Below are 27488 nucleotides of genomic sequence, written 5' to 3'. Positions count from 1 at the left end.
TCCCTTGGTGAGGGATAGGAGCGAACTTTGTATTTGAGCTCAAAATTGTCGACTTCTGACGTTAACTCCTTGTTCACCATCTTCCTAAAGACATCTTCGATCTTGTGTAACTTTGCCTTGGCGTGGTCTAGGAAGGAAATGATTGTTTTAATGAATATCGCCTTGGTCCTTGACTGAAGGACAGGAGCGAACTTTTGTTCTTTGTACTAATCCTTGATCATATCAACCTTAAATTGCTTTGTAAACGTAGGATATCATTTTCCCTTCCACCTTGAGTCCTGGATGCAAGAAATAGTACTTTGCAATGCAAGCATTTTATGTCTTTTTGAAGATTTCGCTCTGGTCCCTTGGAGAGGGATAGGAGCGCTCTGGCCATTTCTCATCACCTTTCGTGGTCTTTGTAACTTCACTTTTCTTCGAAGCATTTCCAACATCTTCGCCACCTTGTGCCTTGGCTTGGATTCACCTAAACTCGAAGGAAAAGACTTGAGAATCTAAATTTCGCCCTGGTCCTTGACTGAAGGACAGGAGCGATCTGGCAATTATAGGCTCAATCATTCTTTGCCAACGTTTAAAACTATCTTCAATGGATTCATTATGCTCCCCTTCACTCATCTCCAACATGAAACTCGTTTTAACTTTGCGAGAAATTTGCCTTATGAGGAAATCGCTCTGGTCCCTGGGTGAGGGACAGGAGCGCCTTGGGCAAAATAAGTTTCACTTGCTCTTAGCAATCTTCAAAATTATCTTCAATAGAGTGGTTACGCCTTCTTTTATTTGCCTCAAACTTAAAACTCACTTCACCTTTGCCAAAAACTTGCCTTTTAAGAAAATCGCTCTGGTCCCTGGGAGAGGGACAGGAGCGAACTTGACTTCTTGGGTCGATTTTCTCCATGGTGGCCCTTTCAAGTTATATTCAACGGATAAAGCGTACTCTACTTGTTCTTCTCACATCGCGAAATCATTCAAATCTTGCAAGGATAAGGTGATCTTGGATTTCAAGCTCCGGTCCTTTAGTGAGGGACAGGAGCGATTTTGTCATTTTAGCACATTTCCTTGTTTGCAAATTACTTCAAATTATATTCAATGGACAAAAGATGCCCTCCTTGATCTCTTCCAATCCAAAAATTATCTTGGTCCTGCAAAGACGGTGCAACTTTGAGAAACAAGCTCTGGTCCTTCAGTGAGGGACAGGAGCGATTTTTGTCCTTAAGGGCAAATGTTCAACTTTTCATTGCAAACGACTAAGTCTGAGCGCTCCATTATGTTGATTTCATCCCTTATTGCATCCTTGATGCTTCAATTTGATCAACTAAGGCCAAAAATGCCCTAAGTAGGCCATTTCGCCCTGGTCCCTGGCTAAGGGATAGGAGCGATTTGACCTTAAACCTTGAAAAACTTGCCATCTTTGAGTCTCAAAATCTTCAAAACCTCCAATTTATGTTCAACTGCATCTCCTGGCGACCCTGCACAAGACAAATGAAACAAGTTAATAACCAAGATGCATAAAATACCAATTTCGCCCTGGTCCCTGACAGAGGGACAGGAGCGATTTTACCTCTATAGGCCAAAATATCAAGAATTTAGGCTCTCAGTCACTTCACAAGGCAAAATTAGGTTATCTCCAAGGCCAGGGATCAATTATCAAAACTTCCAAAATTTGGTCAAAAATTCAATCGGACAAAATTTCAAAATTCCATCATTAACACTTAGGCAAAATCTGGACTTGCTTTCAAAATTCCGACTAAACCTAGACAGACTCACTCGACATCCTGACAGATTCACCCTATTTCACAAATTGCAACCTTCGGGAGGAATGCTAAATAATCATTCAAAATGGACTGGACTCTGGCTTAAAAACATCAAAATGGAAACCCTAAGGCTTAACCCTAGTCCAGACGACTCGCTCACTTACCCAAAACCCTAAAAGCAGAGAGAAGGACAGGCAAAACCGAGCAAAAAGAGGGGGTCCCCATTTTAATGGGGCGATGTGTGAAATGGTCACAATAGGTTGCTCTGTGGTGTATGCAACCTACGTTTCCCAGCCCTGGCAGCAGTAGAAGTGGAAGTAGATGGAGATCCAAACATCATTCCTCCCGCCTGCGAAGCATGAGAAGTATGTGGCACTGGCACATTCTGGCTGTCGTGAAGTGATGCCCTAGCAGACAAAGTAGTAGGCATTGAAATATTTGTGTCATCTGGAACCCCCCAAAGCCTGTTAAACTCAATTCTGTACTGTATATTTTCGGGTTCCTCCAAAAACTTACAATGTTTCACGCCTTTTCCTCTCCAAAATAGAAAGTGTGCATTCACCCTGCTAATGCTACCGAACCATTCTCTGTCACAAATATTGCACTTCCACTTCCTTGTTCCCCCACTTGAATGTGATGCAGTGCCTTGTACTGATATTTGTGAAGCAAACTGTTTTAGAGGAGACTTAGGATGAAAATGACCCCTAGCATATGGTGCCAACAACTCTGAAGGGCAACCTGTACTAGCTGCTGCACTTGCCATAGAACTAGATTGGGCTCCAGGATCAGCCCCATGGTCACCCCCTCATTTTCAGGTTCATATTCTGAATCATTCTCACTATGAGAATGGATTTCCATGTTATCTTCACTCGTCCCTTGGGAGCTCATTGTGAAATTTTCAAATTGACACTGCATTTCACAAAATAAAAATAAAAATAAAAATAAAATCAGCCTTGTTTAACAATATATTTTTAAATTTTTTTCCTATTCATCTCAAAATGAGATTTGATGTTGAATCTTGAGGGCAAAATGATGAATCATTTTGCCCTCAAGATTCAACATCAAATCTCATTTTGAGTCTTGAGATGAATAGGGAAAAAAAAACCAAAAATGACATAGAACAATGAAAATCAGAAAGTAAAACAAAAAAAAAAAAGAAGAAGTTGAAAAACCCTACCTTGTGCTTGAAAAATCTCTCCAAAATGTAGAAGAATCTTCTTCTTCCTCTTCTTCTTGCTTCTTCTAGCTCCTATCACGCTTGCAGTCACTTTTCTCACCCCTTCAATCAATCTTCTTCAAGTATTTCCTCCTCTTCAAGTTGCTGGAAAAAAAATCAGTTTTCCAAAATGAGAGTGAAATCCAAAATAAACATGCTTTTGTGTTGTTTTGGGGGGTAGGGTGGGGCCCACGTCCAATTAGGGTTACCCCTTAACCCCCCCCAAAAAAGCACATGTTATAAAAAAACTTAAAAAAATAAAAAAACTGTCTTTTTTCGCATGGGAACGCGGGAGACGCCTGGGTGTCTCCCCGTCCCTCGAGAGACGCCTGGACGTCTCTTGAGGGACGGGGAGACGCCTAGGCGTCTCCCACGGAGACGCCCAGACGTCTCCACGTCTCCCTGGGAGACGCGGGGACGTCTCCACGTCCCGACGGCGTTTGGGTGGCGGTGGCGGGACGATGGGGGACGTCGCGTCCCCGTCCCCCCGTCCCCGAGACGTCTCTGACGGGGGGACGCACCCAAAAAGGCGGGGGACGCGTCCCCGTGGTTCACTGCTTTTTAATGAACCTCAACAAAAGATTATAATAATTATTATTTCAACTATAGCTTTTTGGGCTACTCTTAATAATCTTTAATTATTCCCTCTTATTATTCATTTATTCTAGCCTCTGGAATAATAAAGGCTAGAATTTGACTTCTTAAGGCCTGTCATTTGAGAAGGGACAATACATTTTGAACATGCCGGAGTCCTTATTATGTATTTGATTGAGATTTCTGTCCTAGTGAATCCTAAATGTTCCCATCGTTAGAACTTAGAACTGAGAACACAAGGTGAATACTTAAAGCTATTAAACAGAGGAATCAGACTGAGGACACCATTTAAGGGGAGATCAATTGATGAAGAAATTCTGGGTCAGACATTTGAAAATAAAAGAATAGCTTCACAAACATGAAAATATCTAATATGTACCAAACAAGTGTCTTTCTTGTATGGGGCTTTATGGTATCTGTACAGACCTATAAGAGTACTGCAGCCTCTTACTTGTTTTTGGGGACCATTGGAGTGGTATTCAATAGAGAAAAACATGAGGTTTTCCTTCCAGTCAAGATGGGCCTCCAATGTTAGCTAAATCAAAGGTGGAAATCTACAAATCAAGGGCTAATTATTTATTAATTGGTATCCCATCTATGAGGCAGCTTTTTATTATTAATGCATGTTGATAATGACTATAGTTGAGAAGAAGGTTTAAGGTTGTAGCTCTAATGTCCTTTTTACCTGGAAGGTTACAATTATTAATGAAATTCTTGTAGTGTGGTATATTTGCTTTTTCTCCTGCATTTTCCCATCACATTTGGCCTCTAAATTGCTGAAGGTCCTCAAAAGCTTCTGTTGGAGCAAGCAAGGTGGGTGAACCGTGAAATTCATTCTTTGGCTAGAACTGATATATCTGCACAATGACAAGATTTAATAGGGTATAGTGAAATCTAACATGATAACTCAAGGCACTGAGTTGTGGGAAAATGGGTAGTGAGAACAATGAATGGTGATCTGTAGTTGAAGATTCTTCTCTGTCCCCAAATCCAAGTTGCTGAAAACACATTCAATGGATTCAGGGCTTCTTAGAACCTTGTGATATAATTGGTTTTGCTAAGTGATCCACATTTTTAGGTTTGCCCTCACTTAGAAGATTCACATTCAAAGTATCGAGGGTCTCTTTAAGCGTTTTTACCTACGTAATACGGGGACGTGTCCCCGGCTTGAAAACCCCCGTTCCGGTCTCAGGGACGTGTTGGGGACTTGGGGACAGCCCAGGAGATGTTTCTCCCCCGTCCCCAAAATGTGGGAATTTGCTGGGGATGTCCCGGAAATGGGGGGACCTTTTCCCCAGCCATGGGGGACGTCCGTATGCCCCGGGGATGGGGGACAGCTGGGACGTCCCCAATCTATCCCGGGGACGGCTGGGGTTAGTTAAAAACATTAAAAAATGTCATATTTTTAAATTATCTTTTTCGTAATGTTGGCCCCAAATTATTTGCCTGGAATCAATTAAATGCAAATAAAATAATATAAGTCATTTGAGCTATTGGGGGTGCTGCCCCCAAAAACCCTCACAGGGGCGCTGCGCCTCGACCCCGCCTTGTACCGTGACAGGGAGCATGCCAAGGGCGCTGCTCCCAAAACCTCGTTGAATAATTTGGCTGGAGATTGTGTTAGATAGTTCAAATAATCGGAAGACAACTGAGAGGGGGGGTGAATCAGTTGTCACAGATTACCGGAACCATTAGCAGTTTAAACTTTAATACCGGAACCCAAAACATTAATACTGGAATAGCAAATAAACCAATTAAGCATAAACAATAATCACAAAATAAATACCATCCACATGACACCAAGATTTATACGTGGAAAACCCGGTAAAGGGAAAAACCACGGTGGGAACCCTACCCGCAGTCAAATAATACTTCTGTAGTATGTGAATTACAATTGAGGGGCCTGCACTTGTAGGAAGGCCAACAACCTAGAGCACACTGCTCATCACAAAAGGAGCCTCACTGAATACATAGAAATCTAGACTACAATCCGAAGAAGTGTTGAACTACAAAAGATAGCATCTCCTATGCTTGAGTACAGTTCCGGTTAAGCTCAATACCAGAGGACTAAATCTTCTTACATAAACCCAATTCGATCTCCAATGATCGAGCAACTCCTTTGCTTGAATGATATTGCATTATTCGTACATTACATTTCTTGACCATGACCTCTAACAATAACCATGATGATCTACAATGAGATCTTACATCTATATATACAAACCCTCGACCATAAACAAATAGGTCGACCACCAGATAATAAACCGATTACATAATTACAAACCATGTCGGCCTAAGGCCAAACAAATAATAGCCAACACATAAGACCATAGTTGAACTACTCGCGACTCGGCTCGATTCGCCAAGCCCCTGAGAAAAGAACTCGGTGAAAACTCGGCGAAAAACTCGGCAACGTAAAAACATGCTTAATTTTAATAAAAAATAAGTGTCTACAAAATCGCATCCTCATGAGAAATGCTGATCGCTGGAAGCAAAATAGTAAATAGTTTTTGTAAAACCAAAAGTAAATACAACTTCCTCTTCCCAGCTCTAGCGAAAACTAGTTTCAAACTTTCATCATATTTGAAATTTCATCATTCATACTCATAGTTTCAAACTTTCAACTCTAAAATGTATAATACCAAGATTTCTTCAATGCTAATTATGTTGTTATATGGAGCCTAATTAGATTCAGAGGTTAAATTTTCCCTACTTCCATTAGCGTAGTTTTCCCCTATATTTTTCGACGGGGGTTTGGGGGCAGCGCCCCCAAGTTGGGGTCAAGGGGCATCGCCGAAGGATCCTGAAATTTGACTTAAGTCTGGAAAACTGAAGAATCCTCCAAAAACTAGATTTTGCATTATAACTCCTGGAGGTCCAAAACCACTCTCAAACATCCTGACAATATATATGGAATATAACTTAAAGTATAAGAAATGTTTCTTCTTTCTTATACTTAAATGTTATATTCCATATATGAATCCTGACGGACAGAGCAAAAAACTCGGCGATTACTTAAGGGCATAGTGGGCTCTCGGCGTGGCCCTTCCAAGTGAGTTTCCCCCTTCTCAGCCCAAAACCATATCAAAAAACAAAAAATGCATGTATTTTTTGCCGTTTTCAGCTGTTATGCTAACGCGGGTGAGTTTTTGCTAAAAACTCTGCGAGTTTTCGCTAAAAACTCTGTGAGTTTTCCTGGTGAGTAGAAGTCATTACTACTCGCCAGGTAAACTCGGCGAGTTTTTGTCACTCGCCAAGTTTTCTGCGAGTGTGTCATCTATGCATAAGACATCCTGGAAATACATAAATAGTTCCTATCCACACGTTACATTAATGCCGGTCCATAACTTAGATCAACCGGTACCTAGTATAGGTCCACACGCTACAACAATGATCTCCATCTGCCAAGTCTCGAACATAATCACCAACAACATCCTGAAACTCCACCAGAAGCTGCACCAACACCACTTATGCAATTCGTCAATGATCTCCACCAAAAGCTCTGCGGTGAAACCCTCGTCGGAACCAGAAACCAAGCTTCTAGGCAAGTAGGATAGCATTCGATCACCAGATCAAAACCAACTCTCCAAATATGAGCATGAGTATCATAAACAAGCCAATTCCATCACCAAACTATATCAGAGTCTACCCAAACAGCTAGTGTTGGCATCAATGACAAAACATCAATGCAACACATAATCAATTCCACCAAATGTCCAACAATCTCTCCTTTTGGCATTGATGGCAACATTAGATGTGGAAAACATCTAAGTACCAATAAATGCCAAACAAGTCTCCCCCAATGGAAGATAGCCAACAATCTCCCACATATAGCTCTACAAAATAAAGACCAAACTCCCCCTATGAATAATATCTCTGTAAAGCTCTGAATTCAACAATCACTCTCCCTTAACTTTTTCTTTTTCACTTTCTTTTTTATATCAATATCACTCCCCCTTTGACATCAATGCTAGAAATTTGACAAAAATATCAAAGCAAAAACATAAACCACTAAATCACTAAGCTGACTACTCCCCCTGAGCAGTAGCATCCTACATCAGTGCCAGAATGAATAGTATCTCTGATAATGCATGCCAGACTAATGCCAAACTGCATCAATCAAGTCTCTACTGGAGGGGTAGAAACTCCCAATCTGTCTCTTAGGTACTCAAATGATTCCTTGGGCAAAGGTTTAGTGAAAATATCTGCAATTTTCTCTTTAGTGCTCACATAAACCAATCTAACTTCATTTGCTTCCACCTTCTCCTTCAAAAAGTTATACTTGATAGATATGTGCTTTGTTTTAGAATGAAATTCTAGATTCTTTGATATATCAATAGCGATAGAGTTATCATAGTGAATAACTACTGGTGCATTACAATCCACTTTTATATCCTTTAACATTTGCTTCATCCATAAAACTTGTGTACAGTTAGTAGCAACAACAACATACTCAGCTTCAACAGTAGATAAAGAAGTACATGACTATTTCTTGCTGATACATGAAACCAACTTCTTTCCAAGAAAGAAAGCTCCATCGGAAGTGCTTTTCCCGTCATCAACATCTCCAGCCCAATCAGCATCTGTATATGCACATAAAGTAAAGTTATCATCCTTAGGGTACCACAATCCATATTTTGATGTACCTTGCAAGTATCTAAAAATCCTTTTCATCGCAGTCTCATGATTTTGTCTAGGATCACTCTGAAATCTTGAAACAATACAAACAACATTCATAATGTCAGGCCTAGTTTGAGTTAAATAAAGCAGACCTCCAATCATAGACTTGTACCTTGTAGGATTTACCGGTGCAGAAACATCTTTTCTTGTCAATTTCTCACTTGTAACTATAGGAGTACTTACCGGTTTAGAATTTCCCATACCAAATTTCTTCAATAATTCCTTAGCATATTTAGTTTGATAGATAAAAATACCTTTGTCAGTTTGAGTAATTTGCAAACCTAAGAAAAATTTCATTTCACCAATCGTGGTCATCTCAAATTCATTCTTCATGTTGTTAGCAAATTCCATGCACAATTTTTCTTCTCCAAAAATGATATCATCAACAAATACTTCAATAATCAGAATACCATCATCAGTAATTTTGTAATCCAAATTACTGTCAACACTTCCTTTAGTAAAACCAAGCTTCAAAAGATATTTATCCAACTTTGCATACCAAGCTCTAGGTGCTTGTTTCAATCCATATAAAGCTTTCCTTAACTTGCAAACCATATCCGTGTCAATTGATAGTGAAAAACCATCAAGTTGTTCAATATAAACTTTCTCATCAAGATCCCCATTCAAAAATGCACATTTAACATCCATCTGATAAACCTTGTAGTTTTTATAAGCAGCATAGGCAAGAAATAGTCTTATAGCTTCAATCCTAGCTACAGGTGCAAAAGTCTCTCCATAATCAATTCCTTCCTTCTGAGAATATCCTTTACAAACCAATCTAGCCTTATTCCTTATAACTTGACCATCTTTATTCAATTTATTCCTAAAAATCTATTTAGTTCCAATAACATTTTTATTTTTAGGCCAAGGAACCAAGATCCATGTGTTATTTTTCTCAATCTGATCTAATTCTTCTTCCATAGCTTTCAACCAATATTCATCTTTACATACCTCAATTATTGATACCGGTTCAACTTGTGAAATTAAACATACCTCATTAGTTGTCAGTCTTCTTCTTGTCATCACTCCATTGCTCTTATCCCCAATGATTTGATCTTCTGAATGATTGAATCTCACATACCTAGGAATCTTCTGACTTTCTGTTCCTTTTCTCTGTTTTTCTGTTATTGTAGAATTCTCTGATATTGTCGGAGTAACTGGTTCAACTCTCTGTTCCGGTAAAGGTGCTACCGGTTCAGATATAATCATTTCCACTACCGGTTCCTTCCCATAAACTCTGATTTGACTTTTGTTTTGCTTATCTACTTTGACATTAACACTCTCCACAATTCTCAACAATCTCTTGTTATAACATCTATATGCTTTGCTTTCATTAGAATAACAAAGAAATATGCTTTCATCACATCTAGGATCAAATTTCCCAATGATATCATCTCTCTTGATATAACATTTACGACCAAAAATTCTGAAATACTTAACTGTAGGAGTATTGCCAAACCATAATTCATAAGGTGTCTTACCGGTTTCTCCTTTGATATGTACTCTGTTGAATGTAAAAACCGCTATACTCACTGCTTCTCTCTAGTAGATATGAGGTAGACTAGCTTCCATCATCATTGTTCTAGTAGCATCCAAGATAGTTCTGTTTTTCTTTTCCACAACTCCATTTTGCTGAGGTGTCCAAGGAGTAGAAAATTGTCTTCTTGTACCATGCTTGTCACCAAAGTTATTAAACTCACTGGATGTGAATTCTCCACCATGATCTGATCTCATACATTTAATTTTCAATCCTTTCTTATTTTCCACTTTAGCCTTAAAGATTTTAAACTTTTCAAATGGTTCAGATTTTTCTTTAAGAAAAGTGACCCACATCATTTTAGAATAATCATCAATGAGTAGCATGAAATGTCTATCACCTTGAAAACTTTTAACTCTAGCAGGGCCACACAAATCAGTATGAATAAGATCAAGAACATCATTTGATTTATCTTGTATACTCCTAAAAGAGGTTCTGACCTGTTTACCCATTTGACATTCTTTACATACCGGATTATAGGGCTTCATAATCTTAGGTATATCCCTAACCGCCTTAGTCGAACCGATCTTCACAATGCAATCAAAATTCACATGACATAGCCTTTTATGCCATAGCCAACTCTCATCAATCTATGTAATCAAACATGTCTTCTCACCGGAGTTCAAATGAAATATATTACCTTTTGTCTGTGTACCAGTTGCAATCTCCAAAGCCAAATCTATTAATGATTTGCATTTTCCATCCTTGAACTGTAATTGAAATCCCTTATCTACCAATTGTCCTACATTCAAAAGATTATGCCTCAAACCTTCAACATAATAAACATTGTCAGTATTGTTCTTACCATCCAATGATATAGCTCATTTTCCTTTGATCATACATGCTTTGTCATCTCCAAATCTAACTAGACCACCATCAAATTCGTGCAAAGACAGAAACTTCCCTTTATCTCCAGTCATATGATGTGAACAACCACTGTCAATTACCCATTCATCCTTGTCTTCAATTTTAGCAGCAAGTGCCTTGTCTTCCAATGCCGAATCATCTTCCTTGATAGTCAGGAACACCCATTCCTTTCCATTGCCGGATCCACTAGTAGAGTCTTCTGACGGTTCATCATCAGAATCATCAATGCCTTCCTCATCCACTATGTAGCATGATTTGTTTTTGTTTTTCTTGTATTTATATTTGTTCTGATATCCAAGGTTAGGCTTAAATGATCTTCTAACTCTTTCTCCAAATTTCAAATTTCTTTCAAGACATCTAGATGCAAAATGACCGATCTTATTACATGCAAAACATTTAAAAGGTGCTTTTCCTTCATACTTACTTCCTATCGGTCCTTTAGGTACTCTTCTAGCAAATAGTGCTTCAAGTTGCTCAAACTCATCATCTTCTCTCTTCATATCTTCTAATTCCTTTGCATACAAAGCTTTCTAGTCTTGCTTACCGGTTGCAGATGTAGATGCATGAAAAGAGGTTCAGTCTTCACAGCTCCAGAACGGTCCAAATTCTTCAAGCTAAAAAACAGATAGTTTCCCAACCAAAGTATCTCTGTTGACAGATGTATTAGCCAATGTTCTCAACTCATTAATAGCAGTAGCCTTCATTTTGTAAGCTGGTGGTAGGGCTCTCAAGACTTTAGAAACAATTTCATTTTCACTCAGAGTTCCACCGCAACATTGAATTCTCATAACAATCTCATTTACCCTTTCCATGAATGCAGTAATTCTTTCATCTTCTTCCATCTTCAGGTTTTCATATCTCACCTGGTAACCATCAAGTTTAACAATCTTCACTGTAGGGTCACCTTCATTAAGTGTCTCCAACTTATCCCATATAGCCTTTCCAGATAATTTGTTGGTTAATCCCATTATTTGCTAATCCGAAAGTGCACACAAGAGGGCTTCTCTTGCTCTACAATCATTCTCAAGCTCCTTGTCCAGGTTTGCCGGAGGAAGATTGTTAGATCTCAGATTATAGGGTGTGACACCATTCTGTGTGATCTCCCAAATCTCCTTGCCAAGACATCTCAGATGATTCTCCATCCGAATTTTCCATACTGTGTAGTTTGTTCCATCAAGCCTCAGAATACCCCTTTGAAAGATAGCTCCAGAAGAACTGTATGAACTTGAATTGTTAGTAGCGATAGAATCTTCCTCAAGCAGTTAAGCTTTCTGTAGAGAGGACCAAAGCTCTGATACCAATTGTTAGACAGTTCAAATAATTGGAAGACAACTGATTGGGGGGGTGGAGGTGGGTGAATTAGTTGTCACGGATTACCGGAACCATTAGCAGTTTAAACTTTAATACCGGAACCCAAAACATTGATACCGGAATAGCAGATAAACCAATTAAGCATAAACAATAATCATAGAATAAAAACCATCCACATGACACCAAGATTTATACGTAGAAAACCCGGTAAAGGGAAAAACCACGGTGGGAAGCCTACCCACAGCCTAGAGCACACTGCTCATCACAAAAGGAGCTTCACTGATTACATAGAAATCCAGACTACAATTCGGAGAAGTGTTGAACTGCAAAAGATAGCATCTCCTATGCCTGATTACAGTTCCGGTTAAGCTTAATACCAGAGGACTAAATGTTCTTACATAAACCCAATTCGATCTCCAATGATCGACCAACTCCTCTTCCTGAATGATATTACATTATTCGTACATTACATTCCTTGACCATGACCTCTAACAATAACCATGATGATCTATAATGAGATCTTACATCTATATATACAAACCCTCAACCATAAACAATTAGGTCGGCCACCATATAATAAACCGATTACATAATTACAAACCATGTCGGCTTAAGGCCAAACAAATAATATCCAACACATATGACATCCCAGAAATACACCAATAGGTCCTATCCACAAGTTACATTAATGCCGATCCATAACCTAGATCAACCGGGACCCAGTATAGGCCCACACGCTACAACAATGATCTCCATCCGCCATGTCTTGAACATGATCACCAACAGCATCCTGAAACTCCACCAGAAGCTGCACCAACACCACTTATGCAATTCATCAAAGATATTCAAAATATCTGTTGGTGAAACCCTCGCCGAAACCATAAACCAAGCTTCTAGGCAAGCAGGATAGCATCCGATCATCAGATCAAAACCAACTTTCCAAATATGAGCATCAGTATCATGAACAAGCCAATTCTATCACCAAACTATACCGGAGTCTAGCGGATCATGCCGGATCCTTTTTAACGAGAAACCACTCAACCTACCGGGACCAGAAGGGTGCCGGTAAAGCATCCAAACGGCTAGTGTTGACATCAATGACAAAACATCAATGCAACACATAATCAATTCCACCAAATGGCTAATAGATTGCACCAATAAAAGTGGGGAAAATTTAACTTCCAAGTCTAATTAGGCTCCATATAACAACATTATTAAAAATTTAAAAGGCAACGATATTAAATTATTAGTATAAGTCTTGACTATGTGATAATTCATATCGTTGCCATATTTCATGTTTGACTATATGATATATTTAAAACTTTAAAAGGGAAAGATATAAATATTTCATCTCTTACCATATGATATTCATATATTTAAAAGGGAAGGATATGCGATACTGGCAATAAAAACAATTATTTCCGGCGATAATTGTTTAAGCAAAGCAATCAAATTTTCAGCAAATCAAATAAATGCTGGCATATTGACAATGAATTTTCAATTATGAATGCATATTGAGTATTGACAATGAATTCTGAATCATGAATGTATAACGAGTATTGACAATGAATTCTGAACACAAATGTGGTATATTAAGGTTTATAATGTACATATAGCTGCTTTATCCATGTTTTCATATGAATATAATGTGTATATACATGCTTTATCTATTTTTCATATGAAAATTTAAATTTTCCCTATATTTTATATGGCCGTCCCTTTTGCCGTCCCCCCACTGTCCCCAAAATTGACAAAAAAAATTGCCGTCCCAGAAACTCGTCCTGCCATCCCCATCCCAAAAACTCGGGGTAACATAGGTTTTTACATAATTGGTAATGCCAAGTGATTCACATTTTTAATTTTCAATGTCCTTTTGCTGAGATGTTTTCTGCTGGTTTTAATCTGAATTCAGCACTTAGATAAAGATGTGAAGTCATGCTTCATGGAGCACAGGTTCAGATGCTATCAATTCTGCCTTTTCTGATAGACTCCTTGCAATCCTCTCACATTTCTCAATAAAAAAAGAGAAAGTAAAAACTATTGGCTTTCAAAATGTTTCTCCATATTGTTTTGCTAGGTAACGTTAATTTATCCTTGCAACTGGTTGGTATTGTGAGAATGAGTCTAAGCTGATATGTCTCTGGCTAAGAGAGGACTGAGAGGCATCCATTTCACCGAAATCACTTGGGCATGATCTTGGTCTCATCCCTTATAATTGCACCATGAGGGGATTTGAACCTTTGTGGATGGCGAATTAAGGAATATAGCAACATCCTCATCAATTGAGTTACATTTAAAAAAAAAGAAAATTGGCATTTGCCTTTGAGGAGCAAACATTAGTCTTATCATGTTGAACAGAAGCTTTTGATAAGTAGTAGTCATGACAAGTGAAAGTTTTCTCTCATCTTTTTTTATTCTGATTCCTTCTTAGCTGTCATCATTCCTTGTTAGTTGGATCAAAGTCCTTTAAATTCACATTCCTGTAGATTTAACGCTGGTGTTGAAACAACAATTCTTTTATATCTTCTTGAATGGTGATTGCTCATCCCTTCATTTACATTTTTGAAAGCTTTCTTTATCCTTTTTCTTCGTTCAAATCAAATCCGAATCCTCAGGCCTTCTTACCTCATGCTAGATGTTAGTTGGATCAGAGTCCTTTAATTTCACATTCCTGTAGATTTAACGCTGGTGTTGAAACAACAAATCTTTTTGGTCTTCTTGAATATTGATTGCCCATCCCTTCATTTACCTTTTTGGAAGCTTTCTTTATCCTTTTTCTTTGTTCAAATCAAATCTGAATCCTAAGGTCTTCTTACCTCATGCTAGACTTTAGGTGTATGCGAGCCTAACTACCTTGATGGAAAGGTGGCAGCAATATATTCATAGGTTCTGCACTTTACACACCTGAAGAAGGTATTCCAGTATTTCATGGGCTGGTTTTAAAACAAGCCAAGGATTATCTCCTTCATAACTCGCTTCGTTTAAATTCCTTTCAATACTTTTGGATATAGTATTACTCCTAGAACTCCACTATGGAGGTAAATTTTCTCTGTGACTTCAAATGAGATTTAGGTGTCTTTTCCTCTAAAAACAAAATGGAGTTTTAACAACTCTAGTCGGTACTGGGATTGAATTTAGAACAAGTAGCTGAATAAATTTTAGAAGACCATGATATCATGATTAATCTGGTAACTTAAAAAAAATCAAGGGTGTTTCATTATGGATTTTCGTTTTCTTTTTCCCAGAATTAAACTCTACAACAAAGAAGCTTCAAGAGACAAGATAGAAGGCCTAATTTCAATCTGATGACCTTTTCCAAGTTTGTTTGGCTGAAGCACATTAATAAATTGCAGCATTAGGGAGATTGGAATTTATTGATATCCTCTAGAGTCAGCGATTGTCTTTTGAGGTGATTTGAGGTTTTTAACACACAAAATGTGCTGTTGGAGTCCTGATAGTGGAGCATGAGCATGAGCACTAATAACTACATAAGAGGAGGATTCAGTTCCACCAGGTGCAGAAATCTTTAAAAGAGGACCAAATGTCAGTGCCAGGGCCCTTATTGCAGGAGAACAACTGATTTGAAGCAGCCTTCAGAGGCAGTGCTAATCATTTGTAAGATTCTAAGCAGCATTGAAGTAAAGTGCAGAATTACCGCCTTCTAGATTAATTGGTTTTCAAAGTCTTTCTTGTGGCTTGAAGAAGCTTCATTGATAGGGAAGTGTAACAAAGTATTAGAATAATGTATTGTTTCGTTAATGGTCATCTAGTTGTCTTAGTTAGATTAGTTAGTTTCTATTTCTGGCTTCAGTTAACGATTATTTCGTTTATTGTATTTTTCTATTTAAGGAGACCCCATTGTTTAATACAACATCGATTTACCATAACACAAAGAACTACCTTTTTTAGCATCAGTACTGAAAGCAAGAGATAATTTTTAATTTCAATTTAATCATTGGTTCTTCACTCTGATAAGAGCAGAGTTTACAGCTATAGAAGAGGATAAAATGCCTGTACTTACGGTGAAATGTAGCTTTGTAAAGGGCTGCAAAGCTCAGCAAATTCAAGGTTTCTAACAGAAGTTTAAAATCTATTTTTTGCCCCCATCGATCACCCCAAGGATTCCAATTCTTCTCTGACTCATTAATGACATTAAACATTAAGGGTTGTTTTATTGACATTTTTTTTAAACAAGTGCCCGGTAAACTTTTTAATGTGACCAGTGACACTGGCATGACACACCATCTGGCTCCATGTGAAACACTTTGACCCGGAGCTATGAATCAATGAGGTCACAAACAGGGGCCCTCTGGCTCCACGTGAAGTGCTTTTGACCCGGAGCTATGAACCAATTGGTCACAAACGGGGGACCTCATCTCCATATAACAATGTAAAGGCTCAAACCCGCGGGCACATTGGATTGGTGAAGGCACAAGTCATGCAATCACAATAGCCCAGTAGGGGTTTGAACCTTGGTGGTCAGAACAACACCACCGCTTAACCAACACACAATGGGAAGAACCCCCATTTTATTGGCATTTTTAGTTGTTACTGTTTGTAAAGGTTTTTACACATCTATTATGTATTTAATGTTTTTTAATGCATGTATTCTGGGCTACAACAGAAGGTTGATTTCGTTTGTTTAATTTTGTGAAGGCTTTCATGTTGAAAAGGATTGCTGAGGAGCCTCTGGGTCATGCGGCAGCAATTGTGGCGGAGGTGCTTGAGAATGCTGAATGTGGAGGTGTAATTAATGCTGCACAAAAAAGAGTTCTTCTCCAAGAAATGGCTCTGCGTTTAACATAGCTGATATGGTGCTGATGTTTGATGGCAATTTTATTGTGATGTTAGTCCCAGAAATTGTTTTTGAAGATCCATCATGCCCGTTACACATTTTTGACTGAAAAGGTGCTCATTTATTTGTCAGAGTTTATAGAAGTTTTGCAATCTTAATTTTGAGAAAGATGTAATTGTTATTGGCCAGAATGATTTTTTAAACTATGTATATGGGAATATACGTGACTGTATAGCAGTGACAATATCATTAGAGTTCAGGCTTTATAAAGCCATTGTATCTGAACTGCATATTCTACATCCAGCTTCAGAACTAGAAGCCACTTTTAAAAGCAATTTTGATATTTGTAAACAGTTATTATTAAATCTCAAATGTAAGTCACTTGAACAAATCTTAATTTTACTTCAGCATTCAATTTGGTAGAATTCAATGCCATGTGATAGCACAAGCAAGAAGGTAGGCATACATTTCTGAGTTTCTTCGATTGCTTTATTCAATGCTGCAAATCCTTATGCACATACTATATGCTTTACATTATAATGCAGGGCTATTGAATCCAACTCATTTTGAATTTGTAAACAATATGTTACAAAACATTATTGATATATGCATAGTATCAATTGATATCCAACACTATTGAATCCATTATTAGTAAAGTATTTGCAAATATTTAATATACCATATAATTAGCTCAAAATAATAGTAATCTTCACACTTTTTGAGCTTATTACAAATACTATTGATTATAAAATAAAGAAAGTGATTTTGAAACAATATTTTTTTATTTAATTAGACACGGGTTTAATATGACTTTACCTCCACACGATTAACAAACCTCAACATTGATTAGAAAAATGAATTGTGCAAGTTGAAGTTTTCCAATAATGATAATCAAAAGAACATCAACCAACCAACATAATAAATGAGAGGAAGATAAATGATGTTCGATCTCTCCAGACTCTTGTCCTTGGCAAAAACTTACAATGTTGTATGTTTAGCAACTTGATAGAACATCATAGGCATCTAGATTGGATATACTGATAGAGATTGCACAATTATGAGGGGCATCTTTAGAAGTAACCAAAAATGAGGATCTTTCCCCTATGAGGAAACAAGGCAACATTTAAAATTTCAATAAACAGTTACAAACTATGCATTAAGACACTATTGATTGTAATCCTTTCATTATCAATTAATTCTAAGTGTGATTTCTTCTTGCAATTAAAAGTTGCGATCTAATAATATACGATAAGAAAACATTTCCAAATATTTACATCATTTACAATGGTAATTGTTACTATAATAAAACATTTAATCAAATAAAAATTAACAAAGAAAAAATCTTTTTGTTTTTATATAATTATAATTATATTTGAAATTCAAATGTTTTATTCATACATGTTTTACTTTATATAGTTGATCAAATAATTGAATTGGCACGTACGATATATCACTAGAAGTACCAGTCCAAAAAATAAACTTTTCACATTTCATGTTTTAGTATAACTATCATTGTAATTCTATAATATATATTCTCGTCAAATGATCGAAAGTTTTAACTTTTTAATTTTGATTATGTGTGTTGAAGTGAATGCATTTTAAGCTCTAATTTAAAATTAGAGGTTATTTATTTTGTTGTTTAAAATTAATTTTAAATAAAATTTATTAATTATTAATTTTGTTTTAAGAATATTAAATTATCTATTATTTTTTAAATTTAATTTTGATATAAGATATATTATTTTTTGTTTGATGTGCGAGATTATAGTTTGAAACTAGTAGATATTATTTGGAATAAGAAATCTGTATATGTTTTAAATTTTTTAAAGAGCAATCATCATATCAAAATTTGTAGCAAATATAACATGAGGTTACAAATAGATATACAAAAATCCAAATTATGTATACAACTAAAATTTAAAAATCATTTGAAAAATACAAATAATTTATTTGAAAACCAATACAGAAATATTGAAAGGGGAAGGGAGGTGAATCAGTATTTGAAAGACTTTAAGGCACCAACCTCAATCTAGCCATGAACACAAAACAAATCATTACTACTAATCTGAATCAAGCTTATACTTAAAAAGGTCATCTGCTACCCTTCACAATATATACTCCAGTACATGCATTCATAGATTCTCAAAGATACCTAATCAATCCCATATTTCAAATGAACTGTAACTATATCATTTTGAAGTAATACAAACCGTCTTTCTTTTTCAGTACACCAATGACTAATTATTATAACCAGTATATCAACTTTCACATCTAGTATTCTTCATGCACACTTGATAATTCAAAATTGTTTGCATCCTCGTTCTTACACAACTCAAAAAACGACCCAGATCCAGCTCCAAAACAAAAGAGAAGAAAACATATATCCGACTTCATCACATACCCAAAAAGATATCCATCTTTATATGAACCAAAAAACTGTCCATTGTCATCTTCTTTGTTTTTTTAGAAAACAAGAAAACGCCACAACTCTCTCATACGTTTTTCAGAAAAATATACCGTAAATAAAAATGAGAGAGAGATCATAATTTTTATAGCAGCTTTAAAAAATCTTTACAAAATACAATCAACAAGCATATCATCTGAAGATACGTTTTTTACAACCAACATATGCAAGAAAGGAAGTGATACTCCAACAAAGAAAATCGTCACTCTTCCCACCAACGACAATGCAAAGATAACTTCTATCCTTTAGAAAAGCCCATACATAACAATCATTAAGAAACGTCTTATGCAGAGCCACCTTGCCGAGAAAAAATTGAATAGAATCATGCTGGCTCCATAAATAAATTTCAGCCCAATAAGAACAATGAAGAAAAAAAACGATAAGACTCCCAATGAACATATAAAGAAGTCCCAAGAAAAATGAAGGTAAAATGAATCACGTCTGAGTAGAGAAGACGAGACAATCATCCAGGAATGCCATAACTCCGATGGCTCTCTCAACAAAAGGAATAAATCAGAGAACCATGCATTAAAAACATCTTGAAAATAAATACGTGTCACAAACTTTCAAAACATGCTAGGAAAGTCGAACTTTCTTAGATTGAGAAGAGTTAACTACCAAGAAAACTTCACGTAGAGAGAAAACATATGTTTCAATTGAACCATGTGACAAACACCTGCGGAAAGGTAAAACTCTATTGCATATGCCACGATACCAAGCGACCTATGTAGAAACATCCAAAAAATTATAGCTCCAAAACAAAGCAAACAAAGCAAACAAGACTTGGCAAATACCATGACTAAGCACTTAGTCAGATTTGTCACTGATAGCCAAAATAAACAGGCCTAAGTAGCCAACCAACTTAAGTAAACAAACAAGGAGCTCAAGCAGCTCAAACAACCAGGTAGACAAGCAACACAATTGAAGCTTCAATAACTCTGAATTTCAACAACTGACTAGTGACATCAATGACAAAATAACAACAATCTCCCCCTTTATCATTGATGGCAACCCAAACTGAACAAAAAAAACTCCCCGTCTTAACACTCTCCCTTTGACATCAATGACTAAGACAAATCTGCATATCTGAAACCAATCAGAAAACCTGAATCAGGACATAAAATGTAAGAATAAGCACTCCCCTTGATTTCAATCTGCAATTTAGTGATGGAGTGAAAGAACGCCGAGCTTCTGCCTTAAGAACACAAATGTCTCTTTTGGTAGTGGCTTAGTAAACACATCTACAATCTGTTATTTAGAGGTTACATTTTCCAACTTGACTTGTTGATTAGTAACTTGTTCTCTTAAAAAATGATATTTCAGAGGAATATGCTTAGTCCTAGAGTGCAAAATTGGATTTTTTGAAATATTTTTAGCACTCGTATTATCACAAAAATGGAAATGGGGTGCATACTCAACCTTTATATCTTTTAATGTTTTCTTCATCCAAAGTATTTAAGTGCAACATGATATAGCTACAATATACTCCGCTTCTATTGTGGGTAAAGAAATATAAGGTTTTTTTTACTTAACCAAGCAACCAGACAACTTCCAAGGAAGAAAGCACCGCCACTTGTGCTCTTTCTGCCATCAATTGAACCTCTCCAATCTACATCAGTAAAAGCTATGAGTGTAAAGTCTCTACCTTTAGGGTACCATAAACCAAAATCCATTGTACCCTTAAGATATTTAAAGATCCTCTTTATATATTGAACATGATTATCCTTTGGTGTAGCCTAAATTCTAGCAACATAGCCAACAACTTGCATAATGTCAGGTCTAGTGGCTGTAATATATAACATACCGCCTACCATATGTCTATAATAAGTTTGATTCACATTAGGAGGCTTATTATCTTTACTAAGTTTGCAACTTGTTACCATAGGTGTACTTACAGGATTTCAATCTTCCATTCTAAATCTCTTCAACATCTCCCTAATATACTTGGTTTGAGAGAGAAAGATACATTTTTCAGATTGGAGAATTTGTAGTCTCAGAAAGAAGGATAACTCACTCAACATTGACATTTCAAATTCCTTCTTCATGTTAGCAAGAAAATCTTTGCACATATCTACACATTCACTATAAAAAATTAGATCATCTACATAGACCGCTACAACCAAAATATGTTTACCTTCTTCTTTCACATAAAGGTTGCTTTCTACCATTCCTCTTTTAAAGTCTTGTTGTTGTAGATTCTTATCTAACCTGTCATACCAAGCACATAGGGCTTGTTTAAGCCCATAAAGTGCCTTTTTCAGTTTACACACATAGTCATGATTTTCTGACAAAACAAATCCATCAGGTTGTTCTATATGCACCTCTTCATTCAGATTTCCATTAAGAAAAGAAGATTTGACATCCATTTGAAAAGTTTTGAGACCTTTGAAAGAAGCAAAAGCTAAAAAGCATTCTAATTTCCTCTAGATGCGGAACTAGAGAAAAGGTCTCATCAAAATCATTACCTTCCACCTATGCATTCCCTTTGCAAACAAGTCTTGCTTTGTTCCTTACTACTTGACCTTCTTCATTTAATTTGTTTCTAAAAACCCATTTTGTGCCTATTATGTTCTTATCCTCGGGTCTAGGCACAAGTTCCCATGTTTCACTCTTCTGTATTTGATCAACCTCTTCTTTCATGGCAGTTACCCAAAATTTATCTTCAGTTGCATCTTCAAAACACTTAGGTTTAAACATGGACAACAAAGAAATATCCCCATCTTCATAATAATTTACATTTCTTCTAGTTGCTATATTTCTAATCTCAGGTAAGATTTGATCAACAAGATGATTCCTTTGCACAAACTTAGGAGTATTTGAAGTAGTCTTACCATGATCAATTTCAGATTCATTTTCAGAAAGAGTACTTGCTGTCCCAAGCTTAATACTTGGACAAGAGGTGTTTACATTACCTCTGATTGATCATTTTTTGAAGTATTCTTTGCATTACCACTTGCTGTCCCATTTTGTACATGAGAGAAAGAAGGTTTAACAACACCATCTATTATTTCCTTTTGAGTACTATTTGTAGACGTATAAATTTGACCACTTTCGTAAGTGAATATTTAATATTCATTTTAACCTCATTCCTCTATTTAATTAAATGAATTACTCAATTTATGTAATTAAGTTCACCTAAGACTTTCCTAACCTTTGATAAAATAAATCACTTTATTTAATTAATTCCCCTTTCTCCCTTTTTAATTAAATTTACATTTAATTAAATTGATCCTTGCAAATAAATAAATCTAATTTATTTATTTTAATCCCTTGTATTTATGCAAGTTGCTTCTATTTTTGTTGAAATAAAGGAATTTATTTTAATTAAAATCCTCCTTCATCCACTTGCATTTTCCTACATCTCCCACTTGCCTCCTAAATCCCCTTGTAAATTCTTCTAATCCCTTCCAATTTAGCCTAATCCATCTCCTAATTATTGTCACATCCCTAAGCAAAGGGAAGTCACTTCTCAAACCCTCAAAGTCTTCAATAACCATTAAAGGCTTTATGTCCTCAACAAGTTAACCCTCAAAGTCTTCCAAACCATTAAAGACTCTTACATAACCATTAATGGTTAACTCAACCTTCTTGCATGATTAGAGACTTTCTCTCTAACTCAACCCCCATCTAACCCAACGGTCTCATCAATCATTTATGGCTTTAACCTTGGTTATCCTATTAACCCTTGCACAAGAGTTTACCCCTTGGGTAAATGCTTTATCCAATGGAAGACCCTAACCTAACCTTAACCCTTACCTCCTAAGGTAACCTTCATGTCTTCTCAAGCATTTAATGTTTCTTTCATCTCCTCTCAAGCAACCTCTTGTTGAAAATTGTCACCATTTCATTGGTGAGAATTGTGAACATGGATTGATAACTTTCAATCCTGGCCCTTGTTAAGATTATCCAATCTTGACTATCCATTGCCCTATTTTTCCTATAAATAGAGCTCTCATTCTCTCATTTTGAGATATCCAAGTTTCATGCATCTAATTTACAGTCATTTTACTAAGCATCAAGCCTCTCTTTGTTAAAACACATTAAACATTAGAAGCATTTTAATGTCATAAGCATATCCATGTTAGACTAGTATATATTATTAGAATAGGATTACTAATCTTTATCATAGCATCATATTCATACTAGTTTGAATCATTCCAGTTTCAAATATCATATATGTTGTAGGAATGCATTCATACTTATAAGCAAACATCACTCGTTCTTGGATTTGTCATTCCTAAGTCACTTTGCTCAGTGATCTGAGAGCAAAGACATTTCAGGGATCCTATGAGATAGAGAACAATGGAACACCCCTTGGGAAGTTGACCTATTCAATATAGCTCCCATAACTTGTACCAAGAGTCCCATTGGTGTGTGGACACTTTGGAATCGGACTTTTATGTTTATGTCACCCACATTTCCCACACACACTATTATCACCATTCTCATGCTTGTCACAAGTGTTAGTAATCTCATGAATTTTTACATTGACACTTTCTACAGTTTTATGTAACCTCTTATTGAAGCATTTATAAGTCTTGCTTTTAGAAGAATAGACCAAAAAGATACCTTCATCTGCCCTAGCATCAAATTTACCTAGGCTGTCTTCTTCTCTTTTGATATAACATGGACTACCAAAAACTCTAAAGTAATTTATAGTAGTAGGCTTACCTTTCCACATTTCATATGGTGTTTTATTGTCCTTTGCTCTTATCATTCTTTTGTTCTAAATGTAGACAACAGTATGAATTGCTTCTCTCCAAAAAGTGTCTCTTACCTTTGACTCATTCATCATACTTCGAGCCATTTCTTGGACTAATCTATTTTCTCTATCAACAACACCATTTTGTTGAGGTGTTCTAGTTGTTGAGAACTATCTTTTAATACCACTTTTCTCACAAAAAATGATAAACTCATTAGAATTAAATTCTTCTCCACTATCAGAACATAGCATTTTATTTTCAAGTCTAATTAATTTTCAACTAGAGATTTGAAAGATTTAAACTTCTCTAATGCCTCTTCTTTTTCTTTAAATAAAGTCACCCATGTCATACATGAATAGTTATCAATCAAAAGCATGTAGTATTTCTCACTTTGTAGACTTTCAATCCTTCTAAGACCACACAAATCTTATGTATGAGCTCTAGAGGTCTAGTACTGGATAATTCCTTGGACTTGAAACTTGCTCTAGTTTTTTTACCCATCTGACAATCTTTGTAGACAATATCTAAAGGCTTTGCAAGTGGTGGCATGTCTCTAATAGCTTCCTTTTTGCTGATTTGAATCAGATTGTCAAAGTTCATATGCCCAAATCATCTATGCCATAACCAGACTTCATTTAAATGACTCAAACAACACTGCTCACCATTAGTAACACCAAGAATATACAAATTATTAGCAGCTCTACTTGCATTAGCAACATGCTTTCCATTTTTACTAATGACACAACAGTTTGAATTGAAAACCAAGTTATATCTTTAATCACACAGTTGGCTAACACTCAAAATATTATGCTTTAACCCTTCAACATACAAAATATTTTCACCCTTGGTTTTACCATCATTTCAAACAAGTGTACCTTAATCCACAACTCTTGCAGAAGAATTACCACCAAATCTAACTTTACCTCCATTTATCCTTTTAAGAGATAATTTTTTCTCTTATCTCTAGTCATATGTCTGGAACAACCACTATCAACATGCCATATATCCTTTTCATTCTATGCAAGTGTAGCGTCTTAAAATTGTGACACTTGCAATTTCGACTGCATTTCGGTCTTCACGATGGCGACGCAACACGCAACCTGAATGGAGACCCCGAAACTTGCTTATGACACCAAAAACTGCATTTTCTTGCACCCTGGCCTGAACCTCCTTTGCACCCTGCTGTCCCGGGAGGTGGGACCAGAGCGCCCAACGCCCTGGTCCTTCAGGACTAGGGCGCCCAGCGCCCTGGTCCCCCAGGACCATGGCGCCCAGCGCCCTGGTCCCTGGGTCCTATTTTGGGCCCGGTCTCTTTTGGACTTCGGGTCTTTATGTTTGCAAATTGGAAAATTATCTTTCCTGGTCGGCCTAAGGTCGGGAAAATCAGTCTATTAACCCTAATTGACAAGTATATAAACTACATTTTCCTCTCTCATTTGGGTAGATGGAAAAAAGGCGAAAGCAAGATTCAAACATTCAAGCATTCAAGCATTCAAGCATTCCTTCTAAGTCTCCATTCAAGGCTAAGTGTTGCATTCAAGACAAGGATTCAACCATTGAAGAGGAGATCACTTACTACATACTACTACAACATACAACATACAACATCTATACCTTCGCACATAAGGATACAAACATCCTTACAGCAAGGTATTAGTACTTGTTTTACATTACAGACATTTACATTTACAACATTGCTCATTTCTTGGTTAATTCCAAAACCGGGGTTTGACCTAAAGGCAAACCCCTAATCCCTAACCCCCCAATCGTCTTCGCTTTTCTATGTGTAGGTTGCAGGTACGCGGCTGAAATTGAAGATCTGGAATCCTTGTACAGAGACGAACAGATCCCCCTTCGTTTCGCTGATTTTTCGGAGGACCGTGGCGCTCGGGCGCCACTGTCCCGGTGACTTTTGCTCAAATTTGTAGGACAGCGCCGTATCGACATTTTACTGCTAATTCCAGGTCCGCAGCTTCATCCTATATCCCTATCTCAGTTTATAAGTGATTCTTTCTCACTTTCTATGCATTCCTAGCTTAATTCTTCTATGCACATTCTTTACAAAAGAGGGTAGCCTTGCTTTCTTAACCCTTGAAACACATTTAGCATCCAATCTTGCATTGTGTGGGATTGGATCTTGTGGGTTTCAACCCCTCTTTTGAATGTAAAGTCTCTCCCCTAAGTGAAAACCATCAACCCTAGTGAATCTCCCTTCTCTCTCCTTGGAGTTGGAAGAGGGGAGAGCAACTAGGGTTCGATCGCGATTTTTCGCTTTACATTTTGGTGAACCCGACGTGAACATCCTTTCTGATTATTCATAGTTAGATCTGAAAATTGGATTCCTTGATTACATTTCCATTTTTGATCTTTTGCAAAATTTTAGAGGTTAATTGCATAAAAACCCTAAATTTTCTTTTTAAGTAATTAAACTTGTGAAATGTTTAATTGTTAATGCTTGTTTCAGATCTGCCCTTCTATTACAAATTGTCAATTCATATTTGTGCTTTGATTTTGAAAATTAAGTGGTTAAGTGTCAAAACCCTAATTTTTGAAACCCTCTTGATTCAACCTTTGTCCGACAATTTCACTGATCAAAACATTTCCAAATCAGCTGTAACTTTGGATTCCGCAATAAAATCACAATATCTTTCATCCCTGAAAATTTGGAAAAAAGTTGCGAGGATCGTGTGCACTCCGAGCGCCATCGTCCCCGACATTTTTTCCAAAATTTTGGGAGCTAGATCTTACTGTATTTTCCTGCTAAATCCAGAATTTTGGCTGATTTTATCAATTTTAACATCTTCAAAATTACAGTCAAAGTTGGTCTTGTGATTGCTTGGATTAAGGCTTCTAAACATTCAAAAATCATCGAAATTGAAATTTTCTGTCAAAATTGTGTTCTTACTGTCCTAAATCTGAAAAGTGTGTTTGCATTCATTTGAAATTTCAGTGCTTTATTCAAATTTTTGCAATTTGTGACTTTTGAAATTAGGTGCTTAATTACAACAACTTTAATTTCTGCTTTCAAAATTGAAGTCAATTTTTAAATTTCAAAATTTGCATTGCTCTTGACATTCCCTCTAAAATCATAACATTCAAAATTTCAGTTTCCCTCTCTTTTTCAAAATTCAAATTTTTGCATTTTTCGACAATCTTGGTAGGGTTCAATTTCGAGATTGCAACTTTAATTTGGCCTATCTATAGATCGTAAAATCACTCAATTTTTTCAGATTAGCTCTAAAATCATCATAACTTTCATCCCTGCGAATTTCGAAAAAAGTTGCTGGGACCGTGTGCACTCCGAAGCGCCACGGTCCCTGACATTTTTTCTGAAATTTCGGGAGATTGTCCTGATTGTATTTAACAGCTTAAATCCAGAAGATTGGCTGATTTTATTGAAAATTGCTACCTCTAAATTCAAAACTTTCTCTCTCTCTCTCTAGTGCATGAGTTTTACAACAATAAGCCCTACTTACACTATTCCCGTTAGACGAAGCCGTAGAATTAAGTCTTTTCGAGGTTTAACTACTGAGGAGATGGAACCTAATTTGAATAGCCTTTTTAATGAGG

General features: G+C 36.6%; 1 protein-coding gene across 6 annotated transcripts in view; it reads left to right on the top strand.

Annotated features, from left to right (window-relative positions):
* Positions 1-17142, top strand: part of LOC131064111 (diacylglycerol kinase 1) — a 76763-nt gene extending 59621 nt beyond the window's left edge. For all 6 annotated transcript variants that reach the window (XM_057998134.2, XM_057998133.2, XM_057998135.2 and 3 more), the window contains one exon: positions 16613-17142. In XM_057998134.2, coding sequence (XP_057854117.2) covers positions 16613-16762 — 150 coding nt within the window. In that variant the 3' untranslated portion in view covers positions 16763-17142. The remainder of the gene's footprint in view (positions 1-16612) is intronic.
* The last annotated feature ends 10346 nt before the right edge of the window (positions 17143-27488 follow it).

This window comes from Cryptomeria japonica, chromosome 5, assembly GCF_030272615.1.
Source record: "Cryptomeria japonica chromosome 5, Sugi_1.0, whole genome shotgun sequence".
NCBI lineage: Eukaryota > Viridiplantae > Streptophyta > Pinopsida > Cupressales > Cupressaceae > Cryptomeria > Cryptomeria japonica.
This window is presented reverse-complemented; position numbering and strand designations above follow the sequence as displayed.